Raw genomic sequence first — 18,434 nt, 5'->3', positions numbered from 1 at the left:
CTTCTAAATCTTTTTTAAAAATTTTATTTATTTATTTATTTATTTTTGGCTGTGTTGGGTGTTCGTTTCTGTGCGAGGGCTTTCTCTAGTTGTGGCAAGCGGGGGCCACTCTTCATCGCGGCACGCAGGCCTTTCACTATCGCGGCCTCTCGTTGCGGAGCACAGGCTCCAGATGTGCAGTCTCAGTAGTTGCATAGCTCATGGGCCTAGTTGCTCCACGGCATGTGGGATCTTCCCAGACCAGGGCTCGAACCCGTGTCCCCTGCATTAGCAGGCAGATTCTCAACCACTGTGCCACCAGGGAAGCCCCCCTAGCAAACTTTTAAAATGAGTACAGTAGTTAATGAATTATTTTAATATTATACATGGTGGGAAATACTTGCACACTTACCTGTTTTTGATCTTATCTGCAGCTTAATGAAATTTCTAAAACATATATACCTTTCATAATTCTTAAGTTTTATTACCAACTAATGCTTGTGTTACAAAAAATTATTCTTCAAAGACTTAATAGTTCTACATTTACCCAGTGTCTGAGAAAATAGTTACCAGTAAGTAACAATTATCTAAAGAGTGATCACATTTCTGACCTCTTTTGCAGAGCCTAAATACTCAGCAAGGCCTCAAGGTCCATACTAATTTAAATTGTCTGATACTGACTGCAGCAAGCCAACAAGAATTATATTCAGAATTCACAAAGGTATTCTTAGAACATACCCATTACAGGTTTAGCTACAGTCTTTTAGAATAAAAACTTCCAATTTTATGTTCATATTTACTTCATGGGCTCTTTCAAGTTCATATTAATTTCCATTTTTAGGGTTTTAAAATTGTGTTTGATACCTGGAAGACAAAGGTGGCCAGGTGAGTCCTTTAAATCATTATAATTAAAAGCTTAGGTAACTACTGGATAGGTGAGGATTTCTTAAACATTAAATTTAAGGAATACAGTTTTGTCATTACTAGTAGGATCAATTGGTCAGGCAAGATAGCCTTAAATGTGTCATGACACAAAATTCTTCAGATTCAGTTTTTAATAAACATCTATAGGATTCTGACTATAAAAGGTGCATTTACTCACTTGTGCCTAAAAATGTTATCTAGAAAATTGATAGTAACAGGAATGGTGAATAATAATTTGCAGTTCTAAAAACTTGGGTTAAAAAAAACACCAAAATCTGGGTTCAAAGTTTTAAAATTGCTTCTGTTCAGTACAAACCGGAGTGTTTAAATTCACAATCCAAATTTTATTAATCTTGGTTATTTTTTTATTATGGGAATAAAATCTTTTATTCATACATACTGCTTTCAGCATACAGATGCAGGTTATTTTCTAGCTATTGTTAATAATAAGGAAGGTGTAGGGTGTTCTGCAGAAGTGTTATCATTCAGTGACTTATTTGCGGTTGTTCCTTTTCTGCCATTTCCTGTTGGCGAATTGTATCCTGTGCTGCTTGCTGCATTTTCTCCAGTTTTTCCAGAGTCAGAGATTTTAGGGGTAAAAGTTTGGGTTTACACAGCACCATTGTGGTTATATCTTCTACAGACAACTGCCCTAAAGTTTAAAAAGAAATAAGAATTGGAGTGAGATAACACAGCTGTTTGGTGGTTTGGATTTGCACCTAGAATTAAGGTCTAAAAACTTAATCCATTGACACTGAAAAATCTTGTTCTCATAGTTCCCCCCACAGTGTATCTTCAGTACAAAAATATAAAAGCAACATTTATCCCACAGCGTATCTTCAATATAAAAATATAAAAGCAACATTTAATACTAGGGAGTTCATAAGGTATTGAATTTTCTAAGATCCTAAGCTACAATGAGACAACTTTTTGTGTCAAACGTTTAATCTCAAAATAATTTGGAAAAAATTTGGGGGAAATACAATGTACATAAAAATAAGAGGAGGAACAAGATGGCACAGTAGAAGGACCTTGAGCTCACCCCCTCTCATGAGCACACCAAAATCACAACTAAATGCTGAACAACCGTTGATAAAAAAGACTGAAACCTATCAAAAAAGATATTGTACATCCAAAGACATAAGGCAGAAACCCAATGAGATGGCAGGAGGGGCACACTCGCAATAGAATCATATCCCATACCCCCAGGGTTGGTGACTCACAAACCAGAGAACAGTTACACTGCAGAAGTTCTCCCACAGGATTGAGAGTTCTGAGCCGCATGTCAGGCTTCCTAGCCTGGGGGTCTGGCATTGGGAAGGGAGCCCTCAGAGCGTTTGGCTTAGAAGGTCAGTGGCGTTTGAATGCAGGAGCTCCACAGTACTGGGGGAAACAGACTTTCCACTCTTGGAGCACACACACAAGGTATTGTGTGCCGTGGGACCCAGGGCAAAAGTGCAGTGGCTTGATAGGAGCCTGGGCAAGAGGTACCTGCTGGTCTTGGAGGGTCTGCTGGGGAGGTGTGAGGTGCCTGTGGCTCTCAGGACATAAAGGCTGGTGGCAAACATATACAAGAGTACTCATCTGAAGGCTAACATCTTGCTTGGGACATTAGCAAAAACAATAGAAAAGATCAATGAGACTAAAAGCTGGTTCTCTGAAAAGATAAATGAAATTGATAAACCTTTAGCCAGACTCATCAAGAAAAAGGGAGAGGGCCCAAATCAATAAAACTAGAAAAAGGAGAAGTTACAAGCAACTATATGCCAATTAAAAGGACAACCTAGAGGAAATGGACATTTCTTAGAAAAGTACAATCTCCCAAGACTGAACCAGGAAGAAATAGAAAATATGAACAGACCAATTATGAGCACTGAAATTGAATCTGTGATTAAAATACCCCTGAAAAAAGTCCAGGACCAGATGGCTTCACAGGTGAATTCTACCAAACATTCAGAGAAGAGTTAGCACCTATCTTCTGAAACTATTCCAAAAAATTGCAGAGGAACACTTCCAAACCCCTTCTATGAGGCCACTATCAACCTGATACCAAAACCACAGGTATCACAAAGATACCACAAAGAAGGACAATTACAGGCCAATATCACTGATGAGCATAGATGCAAAAATCCTCAGCAAAATACTAACAAACTGAATCCAACAATATATTAAAAGGATCATACACCATGATGAAGTGGGATTTATCATAGGGAAGCAAGGATTTTTCAGTATCTGCAAATCAGTGTCATATACCACATCAACAAATTGAAGAATAAAAGCCACATGGATCATCTCAATAGATGCAAAAAAAGCTTCTGATAAAATTCAACATCCATTTATGATAAAAAAGAAAACTCTCCAGGAATTGGGCATAGAGGGAACATACCTCAACATAATAAAGGCCATATATGACAAACCCACAGCTAACAAACTCAACAGTGAAAAACTGAAAGCATTCCTCTAAGGTCAGGTACAAGACAAGGATGCCCAATCTTGCCACTTTTATTCAACATAGTTTTGGAAGTCCTTGTCACAGCCATCAGGGAAGAAACAGAAATAAAAGGAATCCAAATTGGAAAAGCAGAAGCAAAGCTGTCATGGTTTGCAGATGACATGATACTATACATAGGAAATCCTAAAGACACTACCAGAAAAATACTAGAGCTCATCAATGAATTCAGTAAAGTCGCAGGATACAAAATTAATACACAGAAATTTGTTGCATTTCTATACACTAACAATGAAAGATCAGAAAGAGGAATTAAGGAAATAATCCCATTTACCATCACATCAAAAAGAATAAAATACCTAGGAAAATAAACCCATCTAGGGAGGCAAAAGACCTAACTGAAAACTATAAGACAGTGATGAAAGAAATCAAAGATGGCACAAACAGATGGAAAGATATACCATGTTCTTGGATTAGGAGAGTCATTATTGTCAAAATCACTATACTATGCAAGTCAATCTACAGAGTCAATGCAATCTCTATCAAGTTAGCAATGGCATTTTTCACAGAACTAGAACAAAAAATTTTAAAATTTGTATGTAAACACAAAAGACCCCAAATAGCCAAAGCAATCTTGAGAAAGAAAAACGGAGCTGGAGGAATCAGGTTCCCTGACATCAGACTATATGACAAAGCTACAGTATGAAAATAGTATGGTATGACACAAAAACAGACATACAGATCAATGGAACAGGATAGAAAGCCCAGAAATAAACCCACTCACCTATGGTTAATTAATCTACGACAAAGGAGTCAAGAATATACAACGGAGAGGGCTTCCCTGGTGGCGCAGTGGTTGAGAATCCGCCTGTCGATGCAGGGGACACGGGTTCGTGCCCCGGTCCGGGAAGATCCTGCATGCCGCGGAGCGGCTGGGCCCGTGAGCCATGGCCGCTGAGCCTGCGCGTCCGGAGCCTGTGCCCCGCAAAGGGAGAGGCCACAGCAGTGAGAGGCCCGCGTACCGCAAAAAAAAAAAAAAAAAAAAAAAAAAAAAAAAAAAAGAATATACAACGGAGAAAAGACACTCTCTTGAGTAAGTGGTGCTAGGAAAACTAGACAGCTACATGTAAAAGAGTGAAATTAGAACATTCTCTAATGCCACACATAAAAATAAACTCAAAATGGATTAAAGACCTAAATGTAAGACCTGATTCTATAAAACTCCTAGAGGAAAACATAGGCAGAACAGTCTTTGACATAAATTGCAGCAATATCATTTTGGACCTGTCTCCTAGAGTAATGGAAATAAAAACAAAAACAAACAAATGGGACCTAATTAAAGGCTTTTGCACAGCAAAGGGAACCATAAACTAAACAAAAAGACAACCTATAGAATGGGAGAAAATGTTTGCAAATGATGAGACTGACAAGGGATTATCGTCAAAATATACAAATACCTAATACAACTCAATATAAAAAAAACCAAACAACCTAATCAAAAAATGGGCAAAAGATCCAAATAGACATTTCTTCAAAGACATATGGATGGCCAATAGACACATGAAAAAATGATCAACTTCACTAATTATTAGAGAAATGCAAATTAAAACTATAAGGAGGTATCACCTCACACTGTTCAGAATGGCTATCATCAAAAAGTACAAATAATAAATGCTGGAGAGGGTGTGGAAAAAAAGGAACCCTGCTACACTGTTGGTGGGAATGTAAATTGGTACAGCCACTATGGAGAGCACCATGGAGTTTCCTTAAAATACTAAAAACAGAGCTACCATATGATCCTGCAATTCCACTCCTGGACATATATCTGAAGAAAACCATAATTTGAAAAGATACATGCACCCCAATGTTCACTGCAGCACTATTTACAACAGCCAAGAACATGGAAGCAAACTAAATGTCCACTGACAGATGCATGGATAAAGAAGATGTGGTATATATATATGTGTGTGTGTGTGTGTGTGTGTGTGTGTGTGTGTGTGTGTGTGTGTATACATGTGTATATATATGTATGTATATATACACATACACAACGGAATATTACTCAACCATAAAAAAGAATGAAATAATGCCATTTGCAGCAATATGGATGGACCTAGAGACTTTCATACTAAGTGAAGTCAGACAGAGAAAGACAAATATCATATGATACTGCTTTTATGTGGAATCTAAGAAACATGATACAAATAAACTTACAGAAATAGACCCACAGACACAGAAAACAAACTTATGGTTACCAAAGGGGAAAGGTGTGGGAGGGATAACTTAGGAGTCTGGAATAAACATACACAGTACTATATATAAAATAAACAACAAGGGCCTACTGTATAACACAGGGAACTATACTAAATATTTTGTAATAGCCTATAAGGGAAAAGAATCTGAAAAAAAGTAGATATATGTGTATGTATAACTGAATCACTTTGCTATATATACACCTGTAACATTGTAAATCGACTATACTTCAATTTAAAAAAAGAAATGGAAATACAACAACAACAACAAATACGTAGTAAAGTATGGTATTAACGTGAATATACTCAAATTACTGAATGTTTAACTTAAACCTTCGGCTTTTGTTACATTGTTTGATTTAGGTTTCTTTTCCCCCACTTTGACACCTTATTTAGTATTATGGTAAATTATGGTGCTATTTTTTTCCATTGGAAAATCCTTATTGTAATCTGCAATCTTGAGTGTAACAGAATTTCTACATTTAAGAAACAATCCAGCTGTCATTTTACATCCTTTTACTGGAAGCAATGGATTACTCCTTTACAACCTACTCATGACAAAAGCATAGTATAAGTGGAGAGTATGTGTGGTGTATAGAACACAAAATAGTTTCAGATATTTAGCTATTGAGCCTGCTACATGACACTGCCTATTTGTTTTTAGGCTCCTACAATATTCTATGACCTAAGTATTTGTGACTTAGATACCTTGTTTTGGAAGAACTTCCCGGAACATCGACTTCATTTCTGCCATATCTGAATTGTTGGATAGCTTCTTCCTTCAATGAGAAAACAATTATTAGTATTATTCAAGAATGAATTCCCAAAGCGCATTGCTTGAGATATTTACATTGTAGTTTAAGAAAATCACAATTCCTATAGAAAATGAACTATCCTATCCTTGCATAATTTTCCCATTAATTACCTGTGAGTCTTTGCATTGAAACAAGGTTGAGATAGTTCATATAAGCATGCAGATCTTGTCAACTTTTGTAAGTGGTGGTGGTAATTGGAAGGCTGCATGTTCTAAATTTTTCCCCTCCTAGTGAAAATTGGGCTTAAGTTTTTCAGGCAAAGGTAAATTATCCAATAGGTATCTATCCAGCTGAGGAAAACCAAAGGGATTTATGTGCAGCTGATAGCATCTCCCCTGAATGGTGGGTGATGTAAAACACATGACCATTTGGGAGGTGGGGTAAGGCAGACTGTTAGAGAAAGGAGGAGTTAGTATGTAAATAACTGCCTAACATCCCCACTTCTTTCAGTAACTAACAGCCAGTTTCTACTTTAATTCCTTTGCTATGACAAAAAGCATCTTAAGGATCAGTTACTGGCTACACAGCTGCAATTTGTAAGGAAGCAACACAAACAGGTGAAATTGGCTCTTGAATACCAGAAGTGAGGTGTGCTCTCAGTTTATTATTTTCCTCTAATACAGAGATACTCTATGCTGAAGCACCAGTGAATACCCTCACGTGAGTATTTTGTTATGAATATCCCAGCATATATGTCATCTCTGGCTGATGACAACCGTTCCCAGTGTTACATCCCAGTTTATGCCATGTTATATACATTCAACGTGTTCTGGACTGTAACTTGTAGCATGACCCCTTTCCAGAACCCTTTCCAAACACAGATGCTTCTCTAGACAGTCCCACCCATTTTGTGATATTTCGCCATACTGATGCAACTCACTGTATATCTTTCACAACATCTCCACCACAGAAGAAAGATTATTTATAATGTGGTGATGCTGGCTTGGTGCCTGCCTTTACCACCCACTGCAAATTAGTTATAATCAGTGAAGCTGCTTCTGGTCTTAGTTATTCCCATTACCACTACTTTGACATTCCTAAAAAAAGCTTCATACTCTTCATCCACCAAGCCTGTTCCCCTTCTTGTTCAAATTCCTATTCTGGAAGATCTAAAGTTCCTGAGGAAGCTCTACCTGCTTTCCACAACTGTCATCGAAACTTACCCCTATAATGCTCTCTCTGGGAATGAAGATGAAGTAGGGAATGGACCAGGAATAAAGCAACTCATCACTACCTAGAATCTGAGATAAATGCGATATACAATTTACTCAGAATGCACAGCTTCTCCTTCTGACACATTCTTTCCTTCGTGTTACTTAGGCCTGCCAGTGGTAACTAGTGATCATTCCTTTTGTTTTTTGTTTTTTGTTGTTGTTGTTGTTGAAGGTTAGTAATATTGCAGATCTCTGAATAGCCTGAATACAACTATAACAAACAACACTTAGACTCCCCGTTAAAGATAGCACAATGGGGCTTCCCTGGTGGCGCAGTGGTTGAGAATTTGCCTGCTGATGCAGACACGGGCTCATGCCCCGGTCCGGGAAGATCCCACATGCTGCGGAACAGCTGGGCCCGTGAGCCATGGCCGCTGAGCCTGTGCTCCACAAATGGGAGAGGCCACAGCAGTGAGAGGCCCGCGTACAGGAGGAAAAAAAAAAAAAAGCACAATGAAAATATTCATTAGGCCCTTATTTGGTACAAATCTGACATGATATGCTACTGAAAGGGAGGAGACACATTATAAATGTTGATGAACGTGAGAGAAATGCAGAGCATCTAAGGATTTTTATATCACCAAAATGATAAAATGAACAAATACTTAAATCTTAGTTGTTTTAGAGTAGCAACTCTAGTTACTCAGAATTTAATCACTATCTTTTGCTATCTCTTCTTTATACCTCGAGGTTTCACATCCAAAATCTGGCTTGCGGAAAACAATAAAGCTTGGTGCTCTACCAAACCTTATTTCTCTAAGCTTCCACTGTTACTGGAAAGGGTGTGGAGCCAAAGGCCTTGTCGGGAGTGGGTTGGGCCTGGTGTGGGGAAGATCAGTGCTGTCACTTACCTAGGTGGAGTGTCTACTTTGCGAGGGTTGATTCTTGTTCCTAGGCCCCCCTAGGCATTGGCAGGAGAGGAACAGGAAGGGAGGGCTAAAATAAGCAAGGTGGTGGTTGGATGCCCAGCACTGCCAAGGCTACACTGTTTTGATAATCAACTGCCCAGGGAGCCCGGCGTAGGAAGGAGCATTTATATCCTTCTCCAGGGGATCTAATAGCCAAGCATGGGTGTTTTGCCTGGTGTGATGCACCCTAAGGAGTTGTGGCTACCCCTCTATCGGTACTTTCTAATTGGTAAGGTAAGATGTGTGTACCACCAGGGACAGATGGGCCAAAGAAGAAATATATCAGCTAGGGATGAAATTCATGTGTATTATTCAAGTGCCACATCATTCTATTCAATAAATATGTGAGTGTCTACCATGTGCCAAGCACCATTCATTAGTGAACAAAAGAAAAAAACCTTTGCTCTTTCAGAGCTTACAGTCTAGAGTATGGGGAGAGAAACAAATAACATAATGGTAGTGTTATAGAAAATAAAATAGTTTAAGGGGATTTAGTAGGGCTGGGTGTTGTGGTGGTTACAATTTGAACAGGAAAATCATTATGGCCTCATTAAGAAAGTGAAAATCATTGTGGTCTCGTTTTGGTGTGTGTGTGTTGTACCTTTTGAGATTGCAAGAAAATAAGATGCCTGATAGTATTCACAGTTAGGGAATGTATAGGGTAATGGGCACTCTCTATTGGTGGGCGGTTTGTTGGTACAGCTTTTTTAGAGGGATAAGTTATAGTATCTTTTAATATTTTGCAGTATTTACTAAAACTAAATATGCACGTTTTCTTTGACTCAAACCTTCTACTAGTAATGCTCACTAAGGAAACAAAGCATGAGTGTGTAAAGATATAAGAATAAGAATGTTCATTAGGGCACTGCATTCAGGCACATGTCACAGGTCAAATAAATTACAGAATCACCATACCATGGAGTACTATGCCAGATTTTAAAATGATACAGATGGGCAAGCCATATTTTAAGAGAAAACATTAAATTGCAAAAGTAAAATAAAATCCCTACAGTAATAGAACCCAAACTTTTAATGCTTAGAGAATGCAGTGTCAATTAGTCACTTTTTGAAGCTTTTGGTCTGGGTAATTAGAAGATAATCTGCTGCTTCCCTTCCCCCCCAGTTTCTTTAGTTTGTAATTTCTCCCAGAGATAATGGTTTTGACGGATAATGCATTTCAAAATCATGATAAAGGAACCAAACCTGTTGTAGCATTTGAGCTAGATGTCTAATATTAACACAGAAGAACCTAGAGGGAAACCAAATCTTTGTCATGAAAAATTTTACTAAGTTGTTGGTATGAGAGTTGAAAGGCATTTACGTCTAGGCAAGATTAGTACTTTTAAGTCAATCATATACATGTTGATAACATAAATTAGTCATACAACTTGGACAAGTTAGAAATCTCTGGGGAGATTTAGTTTGATAACGGAACTAGATTTACTTTGACAACCAAACTAAATTATGGGTGTGGGACTGGACAAGAGCACTAGAGTGTCCTTCTGAACCTTAAGAATGTGTTCAGTAGTCCTCAAATTTTATCCTTGCATAACCCTTTTGAAAAAACTAGGCAGAGAAATTAGGTACCCTTTTACACATTTCTAGATAGACATATAAATTTGTTTTAAGTTTAAATTGTTACAAAGGATAAAATTTCCAGCATATTTAAAAACATTAATCCTTAAAAAATATATATAATATAATCAAAATACCATAGCAATCTGATAGCTACCATCATCCATTAATAAAAAAATGAAGAACTTAAAACAAATTTTTTTTTAAGATTTAATTTTATTTTTTTGGCTGTGTTCGGTCTTCGTTGCTGCGCGCGAGCTTTCTCCAGTTGCAGTGAGTGGGGGCTACTCTTCATTGTGGTGCACGGGCTTCTCATTGCGGTGGCTTCTCTTGTTGCGGAGCACGGGATCTAGGCGTGCAGGCTTCAGTAGTTGCGGCATGCGGGCTCTAGAGCGCATCAGTAATTGTGGCGCACGGGCTTAGCTGCTCTGCGGCACGTGGGATCTTCTCAGACCACAGCTCAAACCTGTGTCCCTGCATTGGCAGGTGGATTCTTATCCACTGCGCCACCAGGGAAGTCCCAAGAACTCTTTTTTTTTTTTGCGGTACGCGGGCCTCTCACTGTTGTGGCCTCTCCCATTGCGGAGCACAGGCTCCGGATGCGCAGGCTCAGAGGCCATGGCTCATGGGCCCAGCCGCTCTGCGGCATGCGGGGTCTTCCCGGACCGGGGCACAGAGCCGTGTCCCCTGCATCGGCAGGCGGACTCTCAACCACTGCGCCACCAGGGAAGCCGAAGAACTCTTTTTTAAGTCGGAAATTTTACATCTTTTTTTCTCCCTACATCTCTATTTCCACACCACTTAATTTTATTTTAATGTATGTTTTCATGGTTGAACATATTTTAGTAATTATCCTACCATACTTCTCTGCCACAAAAAATGTTTATAAATTTAAACGAAAAACTTAAAATATTTTGGATTGTTATTCCAATTATTAGTGAAAATCAAAAAAAATAAATTACACATTGATAATATAATTACTGAGCATAAAGAATAAAGTTAATGGCTATGTATCTATCTAACCTCCATGTGGCTTTTCTTTCTCTCACTCTCCTTAATTTGAGGATTCAGCATTCCAGTTGTCATGTTTGATATCACCCTAAAAAAAGAAAATCTCTTAGTAGGAAAAAATACTGCTTTTTGTCTGTGGGTTTTGTTTTATAGCATTAGTCTTATTTTTAAAAGATGCTGCCACTCGAAGTGTCAGATCTCAAGCTTAATCAGCAATAAGCAACACTTGAAAAGCTTACAAGTTTTGTATATTTTTCATAGATTAGCTTATATGAGAACATACTGTTGAGACCAAGATCATGGGTTAAATAGCTAAACAGGACTGTTAGCTTTAAATTGTACTCTATTTTCATCTAGCCAGCTGGAAAATGTAGACTACAGTCAGATGGGGGCAGACAGAGAAGAGGAATAGATTACTCAAATCCAAATTCCATTCCTGGTAACTCAAAACATATACATATGGATCAGAAATATCAAAATGGAAACATACTGTGGATGCCAAAGCCAAGTCTTAGCTTCTAAAAATGCTCAGGCCAGGATTTGGATGTTTTAAAAACTCTCCTCCTAGGTCATACTAAAGTGTCCCTAGTCTAATATTTGATCTTTGATAGGAGCCCCAAAAGAGCGATTCTGTGGGTCAAGTGGTGTGCCTACCACTCCTAGTTCACCATTAGCTTTCATCATAATTCTTTTTCCCTCCATTAATTTATCTAAACTTACCAGCTTATCCTAATTGTACAAAACCCCATTTTTAAATTCTGAAATTGAATGCTTCAGAGTATTCTAGGATCCCAAGGATTTTAAACAAGCTGCAACAGTATAATCCAATGTATGATTTAAAACAAAAGCTTGTACTGGCATTTTTGTTTGTTTTCATTTTTTTCTGGTCAGTATATTCCATGTTTATAGTTTAAATGGGTTGTACTCTGGCTAATTAGCTTTGTGACACTGAAAACATTTCCTAACCATAACCAATTGGAGGTTTGATTTTCTCATAAAAAATGTTTAATATCGGTCTTGAGTTGCAAGGTTCAAATGAAAAGTGAATGTAAAAGTGCTTAGAAATAGTGTGACATTATTCCATGTCTAATTTTCATATCTCTATAATAAAAAACTTGTTGTAGATTTCCTGTTAAGTGCCTTCTCACACTTAAAAACCCTCTGAATCCTCATCACCACCACGGTACCTATAAAACAGCATGATCTGTTTAAAGATGTTTTCCTTTAAAAATCTGTCTTACGGGGCTTCCCTGGTGGCGCAGTGGTTGAGAGTCCGCCTGCCGATGCAGGGGACAAGGGTTCGTGCCCCAGTCCGGGAAGATCCCACATGCCGCGGAGGGGCTAGGCCCGTGAGCCATGGCCGCTGAGCCTGCACGTCTGGAGCCTGTGCTCCGCAACAGGGAAGGCCACAACAGTGAGAGGCCCATGTAACGCAAAAAAAAAAAAAAAAAAAAAAAATCTGCCTTATTTACTTTTAAAGAGCATGTGCTACCGGATTGTTCTTTTTTTAAAAAAAAAAAAATAATTAATTAATTAATTTTGGGCTGTGTTGGGTCTTCCTTGCTGCGCGCCGGCTTTTCTCTAGTTGCGACAAGCAGAGGCTACTCTTCGTTGTGGTGCACAGGCTTCTCATTGCAGTGGCTTCTCTTGTTGTGGAGCATGGGCTCTAGATGCACGCAGACTTCAGTAGCCGTGGCACGTGGGCTCAGTAGTTGTGGCGCACGGGTTAAGTTGCTCCATGGCATGTGGAATCTTCCCAGACCAGGGCTCGAACCCGTGTCCCCTGCATTGGCAGGCAGATTCTTAAGCACTGCACCACCAGGGAAATCCCATTTTTCTTAAATATATTAAAGATATGATAATAAAGAAAACTTATTTCCTAATATAATTCAAGGTTGAGAAAATGTGAACAAGTTTTTAAGTTAGTGGAAAAGAGTAAAAACCTTTTAAATTGCAATCAAGGAAATAGACACTTGGTGTACATAAGATTCTATCTTTAATTTTTGATGGAGATGATAAGTGACTTGTTACCTTACTTAGAGAAGTAAATGCACCTGAAATATGGCAAAAAAGAAAACATTTCTAAAGCATTCTGAGATTTTCAACCAAAGTACCAATTGTGTTTTTATGCAAGAAACAGAGGTCATAAACTCGTAGCCCTTGGTGCTACCCAGTTAAATGTTTTGCTGGCTTGATTAATGTTTAAAACGTATTCGAACCAATGTTTAAAAATCAGGAGATTTCACATGAAGTCCACATTTTAGTTCCTCTTGAGAAATCTCTAACACCACCAGGTCCATATCTCCAGAAGGCAAAATTTGGCTGGGGCTGGGAAGTGATGCCCCATTTAGATGGACATGGGGAGTTCTCCAATCCCCACCACTGCCTATTGTTTCCCTTAACATTACCTGCCCCGCAACTACAGGCACCTGACTTCACAACTTCAGTAAAACAGAGCCATGCCAATATATTACATGTCAAACGGTCCTCTTTTATCATTAATGGGCATTAAGAAGGAAAAATACCATCTCTGGGAACTGAGGGAGGCACTGGAAGCAACCTTGTTTATGTAGAATACAGTAAAGGATATTTTTCTTTTGTGACTATTTATGAATTCCTTTTAAGTAAATTCAATCTCCCTGCTGCAGGTTGTTGATGGGGGTGGCAGGAATGGTAGGAACACAAATGAAAAAAATTATCTTTTGTCTTATGCAAGATTTGTGTGGTTGGCTGATAGATGAATTTTCAAACGCATATTAGATTTCTGAATGTAAACTAACATGAGAAAAAGGTGAAAGAGGGAGTCCCAAAAGGCGTGTTTTTCAGCACATACAAATTCGTAATGCTCACTCTCACTCAAGTGGTTGACCACATGGTAGCAGATTGCGTAATTTGGATTGATAATGTTCAACCAGAGATGCCAAATAACATCATGTCATGTAGTTGGAAACTATAGTAGATTCTATTTTGTTATGCTATCTGGCATCTGCTGGTAGAAAAATGTTGCAACATGTTCAATTTGGCTAATTAATCCAGACTCATGGGAATAATATGTGCAGTGTCTAGCTTCTGAAACATGCCTAGGCCTAAGAACAGGAACTGCTCTTCTTGTGTGAACCTGGATGATGCCATTGGTTCTGTTACATTCCAGTAGCAGACACTACTATGTTAGTAGAAAAAGACATATCCTCCTCATGCAGAATATCTTTTTCTAATAATTTGTTTTTTCAAAATTCAGTACTAGAAAGTGGTCCTAAAACTGTTACCTACTAACCTTTGAAAAAGGGTTAAAACTTTTAAAAGAAACGTATCGGAAGAACTTTTTATATTCTCAGTATCAGAGATATATACCTACTTCAATAGTATGCAAGGAAAGGGAAATAAAGAATTGTTTGATACTTTACTATTTCTGAAAGCCTGAACCTCAGATCACCTATATCAAAATCCCCTGGACAATTATTAAAAATACAGATTTTTTGGGAGTCTTCCCCAGACTCATGAATCAGAATCTCTAATTTTTTTTTTTCGGTACGCGGGCCTCTCACTGTTGTGGCTTCTACCGTTGCGGAGCGGAGGCTCCGGACGCGCAGGCTCAGCGGCCATGGCTCACGGGCCTAGCCACTCCACGGCATGTGGGATATTCCCGGACTGGGGCACGAACCCGTATCCCCTGCATCGGTGGGTGGACTCTCAACCACTGCGCCACCAGAGAAGCCCAGAATCTCTAATATTTAATTAAGTTCCCCACATTAAAGTTGGAGAACCAACTTAAATTCATTCACTCGTTCAATAAATAAATACTTAATGCCTACAATATACTCAGATTGGACTGCTTTAGAAGCTATTAATAATAACTACCATACACTGACCATATACCATGTAATATACACTATGCTAAAGCATTTTATGTGTTTGACTCATTCTGTTCAACAATTCTAAGAGGTTTTACAGCTCCATTTAATAGATGATAAACAGAATGAGTAAACTGTCCGAAGTCACCAGCTAATGAATGTGCCTGTTCCTGAAACCCAGGTCTGATTCTAAAATCTGTGGTCTTAATTGGTATATTATTTTGCCTTATTTGAATCTGGAGTAAACTTAAAACTGTTTCATAGTCCCACCATGAGCAAATTTTCTTCTACACAAAAGAAGTGACTGAAGGAGTGCATTAACTTAACTTTCAATATGACGGCTAAGAACATTCTATATCAATCTAAGAATTTTTGCCCTCCCAGAGCATTTTCTTCCTTCTGCTTATCTTTCATGATCAAACATAAGTCTAGGATAGAATGAATACATAAGCTTGGCAATCTGGGGAGTTTTCCTCTTGTGGTTACGAAGTAAATTCTGCAAACACTTCTCTATCCATTGGACACAGACTGTTCCTAATGTACTAAGTGCTAAGTATAATCTTGATTTTGCAAGTTTTAATAAGCTCTGATGAATGCTACCGAAAGCCTATCACAGAAATACCAGGACTAATTAGGACTTGCAAGAGTTTCAGGGAGAAAAATAACATTGCTGAAATTGGATGTGGCCAGATGGCCAGCAGTTGCCTCAGTCTCTGCTTTGATAACATCAAGATTCATCTGTATTTGAATTGCAGGGCCCACACATCTTTTATCAACCGTCTCTGGGGTGCCAGAAATTGAAACTCATGAAACTATGCTGACATCAGTACACTTTGCTGAAGATTACACTGCATCAGCTCCAAGTGTACGCAAAGTAGCAGCAACACTTTATTAAAAGGTAGACAGTCTATGTTGCCATTGCAGGGCACTAACATACTCTGCATAGACAGGAAGATTAAATGCCAAACTCTTCTTTGTAGGATATCATAGAAGGGTGGTATGTTGAGAAGTGGGATGGATTTAACAAGCAGCTCATGGTATGGTAAAAGTAGCTTCATTTGAGAAGACTTAATCATGATTGTAAAAGTATGAATACTGTGAAGTACTCTTGCAAAAAATGTTAAATTGAATCCAATCACACCTCCAGACCAACTTCTGATTTACAAGAAATAAGAAAAAAGGAGATATTCAAAAAGACCCCTGGCCTGAACACTTCAAAATGACAATGTCACAAGGGAAAGAGAGATGGGGGAACTGTTCTAGATTAAGCCTAAAGAGTTACAATACCCAAATACAATACATAAACCATGACTGGATCCTGGTTTGTTTGTTTGTTTTTTTGCAAGGAGGAGAAGGTATAAAAGACATTCTTGGGTCAAATGGGAAAATGTACATACATTCAGACTGAATTTCAAAGACTACAGAATTATTAACTTCCTTAGTTGTGATAATGACATTTTGCAGGAGAACTTTATAATTCTTAGGAAATACATGTTGGGAATTTTAGAGATGTCTGCTTAACAATAGGTGTCTGCAACCTATTTCCAAATGTCTCAGTGACAAAAAGTGTGTGAGAAGGAGTGAAATAAACATGGCACGATGTTAACAACTGTTGGATCTAGGTGAAAGCTACATGAATGTTTATTGTATTCTTTAAACTTTTTAATGTATGAATATTTCTTTAATAAAATATGGGGGGAAGAAATCATTTTGAAAAGACTTCAGAGGGGAAGCCTAAGGAAAGGTTGAGTAACAGGGACTTTGCTGAATTTCTGATAAACTGAAGTTCCCTTAAACTTTGCTGGCAACATCTTGGGCATCCAGGAGACACCCAATATATTCCATCTTTCAGTATTTATCAAAATAATATCATGTGCAGGGTAAAGTAACAGGCAGATAAATCTGACACAAACCATTCTATTTAGGAGTAAATATGGTAGTGAAGCTAAGAACACAAGCAGCTGTTATACAAAATAGTGGTTGTCATAAAAGAGGTACAAAAAGTGCTAGGTAAGCTCAGAGAAAATTACTTCCTGCTGGGGAGAATCTGGAAACACATCTCCAATTATATAACTAGGACATGGATACAGAATCACAAAAGGTTGGTGCTTCAGTGATAGACCTTGTTAGAGAAAAGAATACATAGTTCATTTTGGCTGGGGCATGAGTACTAACGATACAAAAAGAAACTGAGCAAAGAAGGTAGGTGTGCACCCTTGTTGTTGACTGGCCTGTATATAAACAATTTTCAGTTTACCTGAAAGTTCTCCTGATCCTTTTTCCGGCAGCTTTAGGCATCCAACACGATATTACCAAGATGACTCACAGCTGTTGACTCAAAACCTACAGAAAGAACTACATGAGATAATGTGTGACAATTCTGGTAAAGAGCCATATAAAACTAATACGATAGTTTTACGAATATTCACAAACATTAAGTTGTTTAATAAACCGTAGACATGCAGGATTAGGACAGTATACCTTCATTAAGAACTGCAGTCAATGCTTACAAACCCCTACCAGAGGAGAAACAAAAGAAAAGGGAGAAAATTCAGAATCTGAAGACAGGAAGTGCGGAAGTAAGACTTAGAGGTGTTGCCGCGGTGGTGGGTATAACCATCTTTTTCCTTTATAGCTGGGAATGGAAAATGATTTCCTCAAGCTCCAGAATTCTCCTTCCTCAAAGGTCAGGGGGTGAAAGTACGTAACAGACTTTGCGGGGGTGTGGTCAGGAGCTCCACTTCGCGGGAGTTAGGGGCCACACCCAGGCCCCTCCCGTCCCAGCTTGCGGCAGCGCGGCGACGGGAGCCGGTTGAGCCGCCTCACCCCACAGGGAGCCTCAAACGAGCGGGGGGGGGGGGGGGGGGGGGGCGGGCCGCCGCCGCCGCCGCCCGGCCAGCCCGGAAAGAAAACCTTCTTCCAGCGGAAGCGGCTCTTAGTCCGGCTAGCCTCATCTGCTCTTCGTCTCCCAGGGGCCGTTCGGCCTGCTCGGGCCTGACCCACGGTTCGGGACCAAGGGACACTCACCTCACTTCGCCACTCCTGTCGGAATGGGTACTCCCTGGGGCAAGGGGGGCGCAAGCTATTCCCATCCTTCTGCCATGACCCCATTCATAAATGTCAATGGCAATTTCCGGGCAAGACAGGGGATTCCGGAGCCCTAAGCTCTTGTCCACCTAGGTAAGTGACCAGACGTCCCAGCAGAATAAGGGCCAGGAAACCTGCTCCCACTGTCCCCGAACCCGGGCAGGTAGTCCGGAATATGAATTAGCTTGTTTAACATGGGATGTCTGGTCACCTTTGGTTCTCTTTTGGGCCTACTTACAGATGCATCTCTTCCCAGACGGCTCAACTGTTGCCCAGGGCAACTGTGACATTGGGCGAAGGGAAAACTACGTCACACAGGAGACGGGAGGCCCGGAAACTCCCGTTGCCATTATCAGTTATGGCTGCCTT

General features: G+C 39.3%; 2 protein-coding genes across 11 annotated transcripts in view; one reads left to right on the top strand and one right to left on the bottom strand.

Annotated features, from left to right (window-relative positions):
- Positions 1-1,226: 1,226 nt before the first annotated feature.
- BBIP1 (BBSome interacting protein 1) lies at positions 1,227-18,392 on the bottom strand. Of its 10 annotated transcripts, none has more exons than XM_067024686.1 (5): positions 18,304-18,352; positions 17,460-17,494; positions 17,236-17,333; positions 6,313-6,383; positions 1,227-1,555 (listed from the first exon to the last, which is right to left on the bottom strand). In XM_067024686.1, the coding sequence occupies exons 3-5, from the start codon at positions 17,274-17,276 to the stop codon at positions 1,389-1,391; spliced, it is 279 nt and encodes a 92-aa protein (XP_066880787.1). In that variant the 5' UTR covers positions 17,277-17,333; positions 17,460-17,494; positions 18,304-18,352; the 3' UTR covers positions 1,227-1,388. The 10 variants fall into 10 exon arrangements, with proteins under 10 accessions (XP_066880787.1, XP_066880788.1, XP_058907953.1 ...); XM_067024687.1 differs by having other exon boundaries at positions 17,236-17,321; positions 18,304-18,343; XM_059051970.2 differs by lacking the exon at positions 17,460-17,494 and having other exon boundaries at positions 17,236-17,321; positions 18,304-18,392.
- Positions 17,902-18,434, top strand: part of SHOC2 (SHOC2 leucine rich repeat scaffold protein) — a 104,678-nt gene continuing 104,145 nt past the window's right edge. Inside the window, exon 1 of the mRNA XM_059051960.2 lies at positions 17,902-18,158. The gene's annotated coding sequence lies outside the window, so the exon portion shown is untranslated. The remainder of the gene's footprint in view (positions 18,159-18,434) is intronic.

This window comes from Kogia breviceps, chromosome 2 (assembly GCF_026419965.1).
Source record: "Kogia breviceps isolate mKogBre1 chromosome 2, mKogBre1 haplotype 1, whole genome shotgun sequence".
In the NCBI taxonomy this organism is placed as follows: Eukaryota; Metazoa; Chordata; class Mammalia; order Artiodactyla; family Physeteridae; genus Kogia; species Kogia breviceps.
This window is presented reverse-complemented; position numbering and strand designations above follow the sequence as displayed.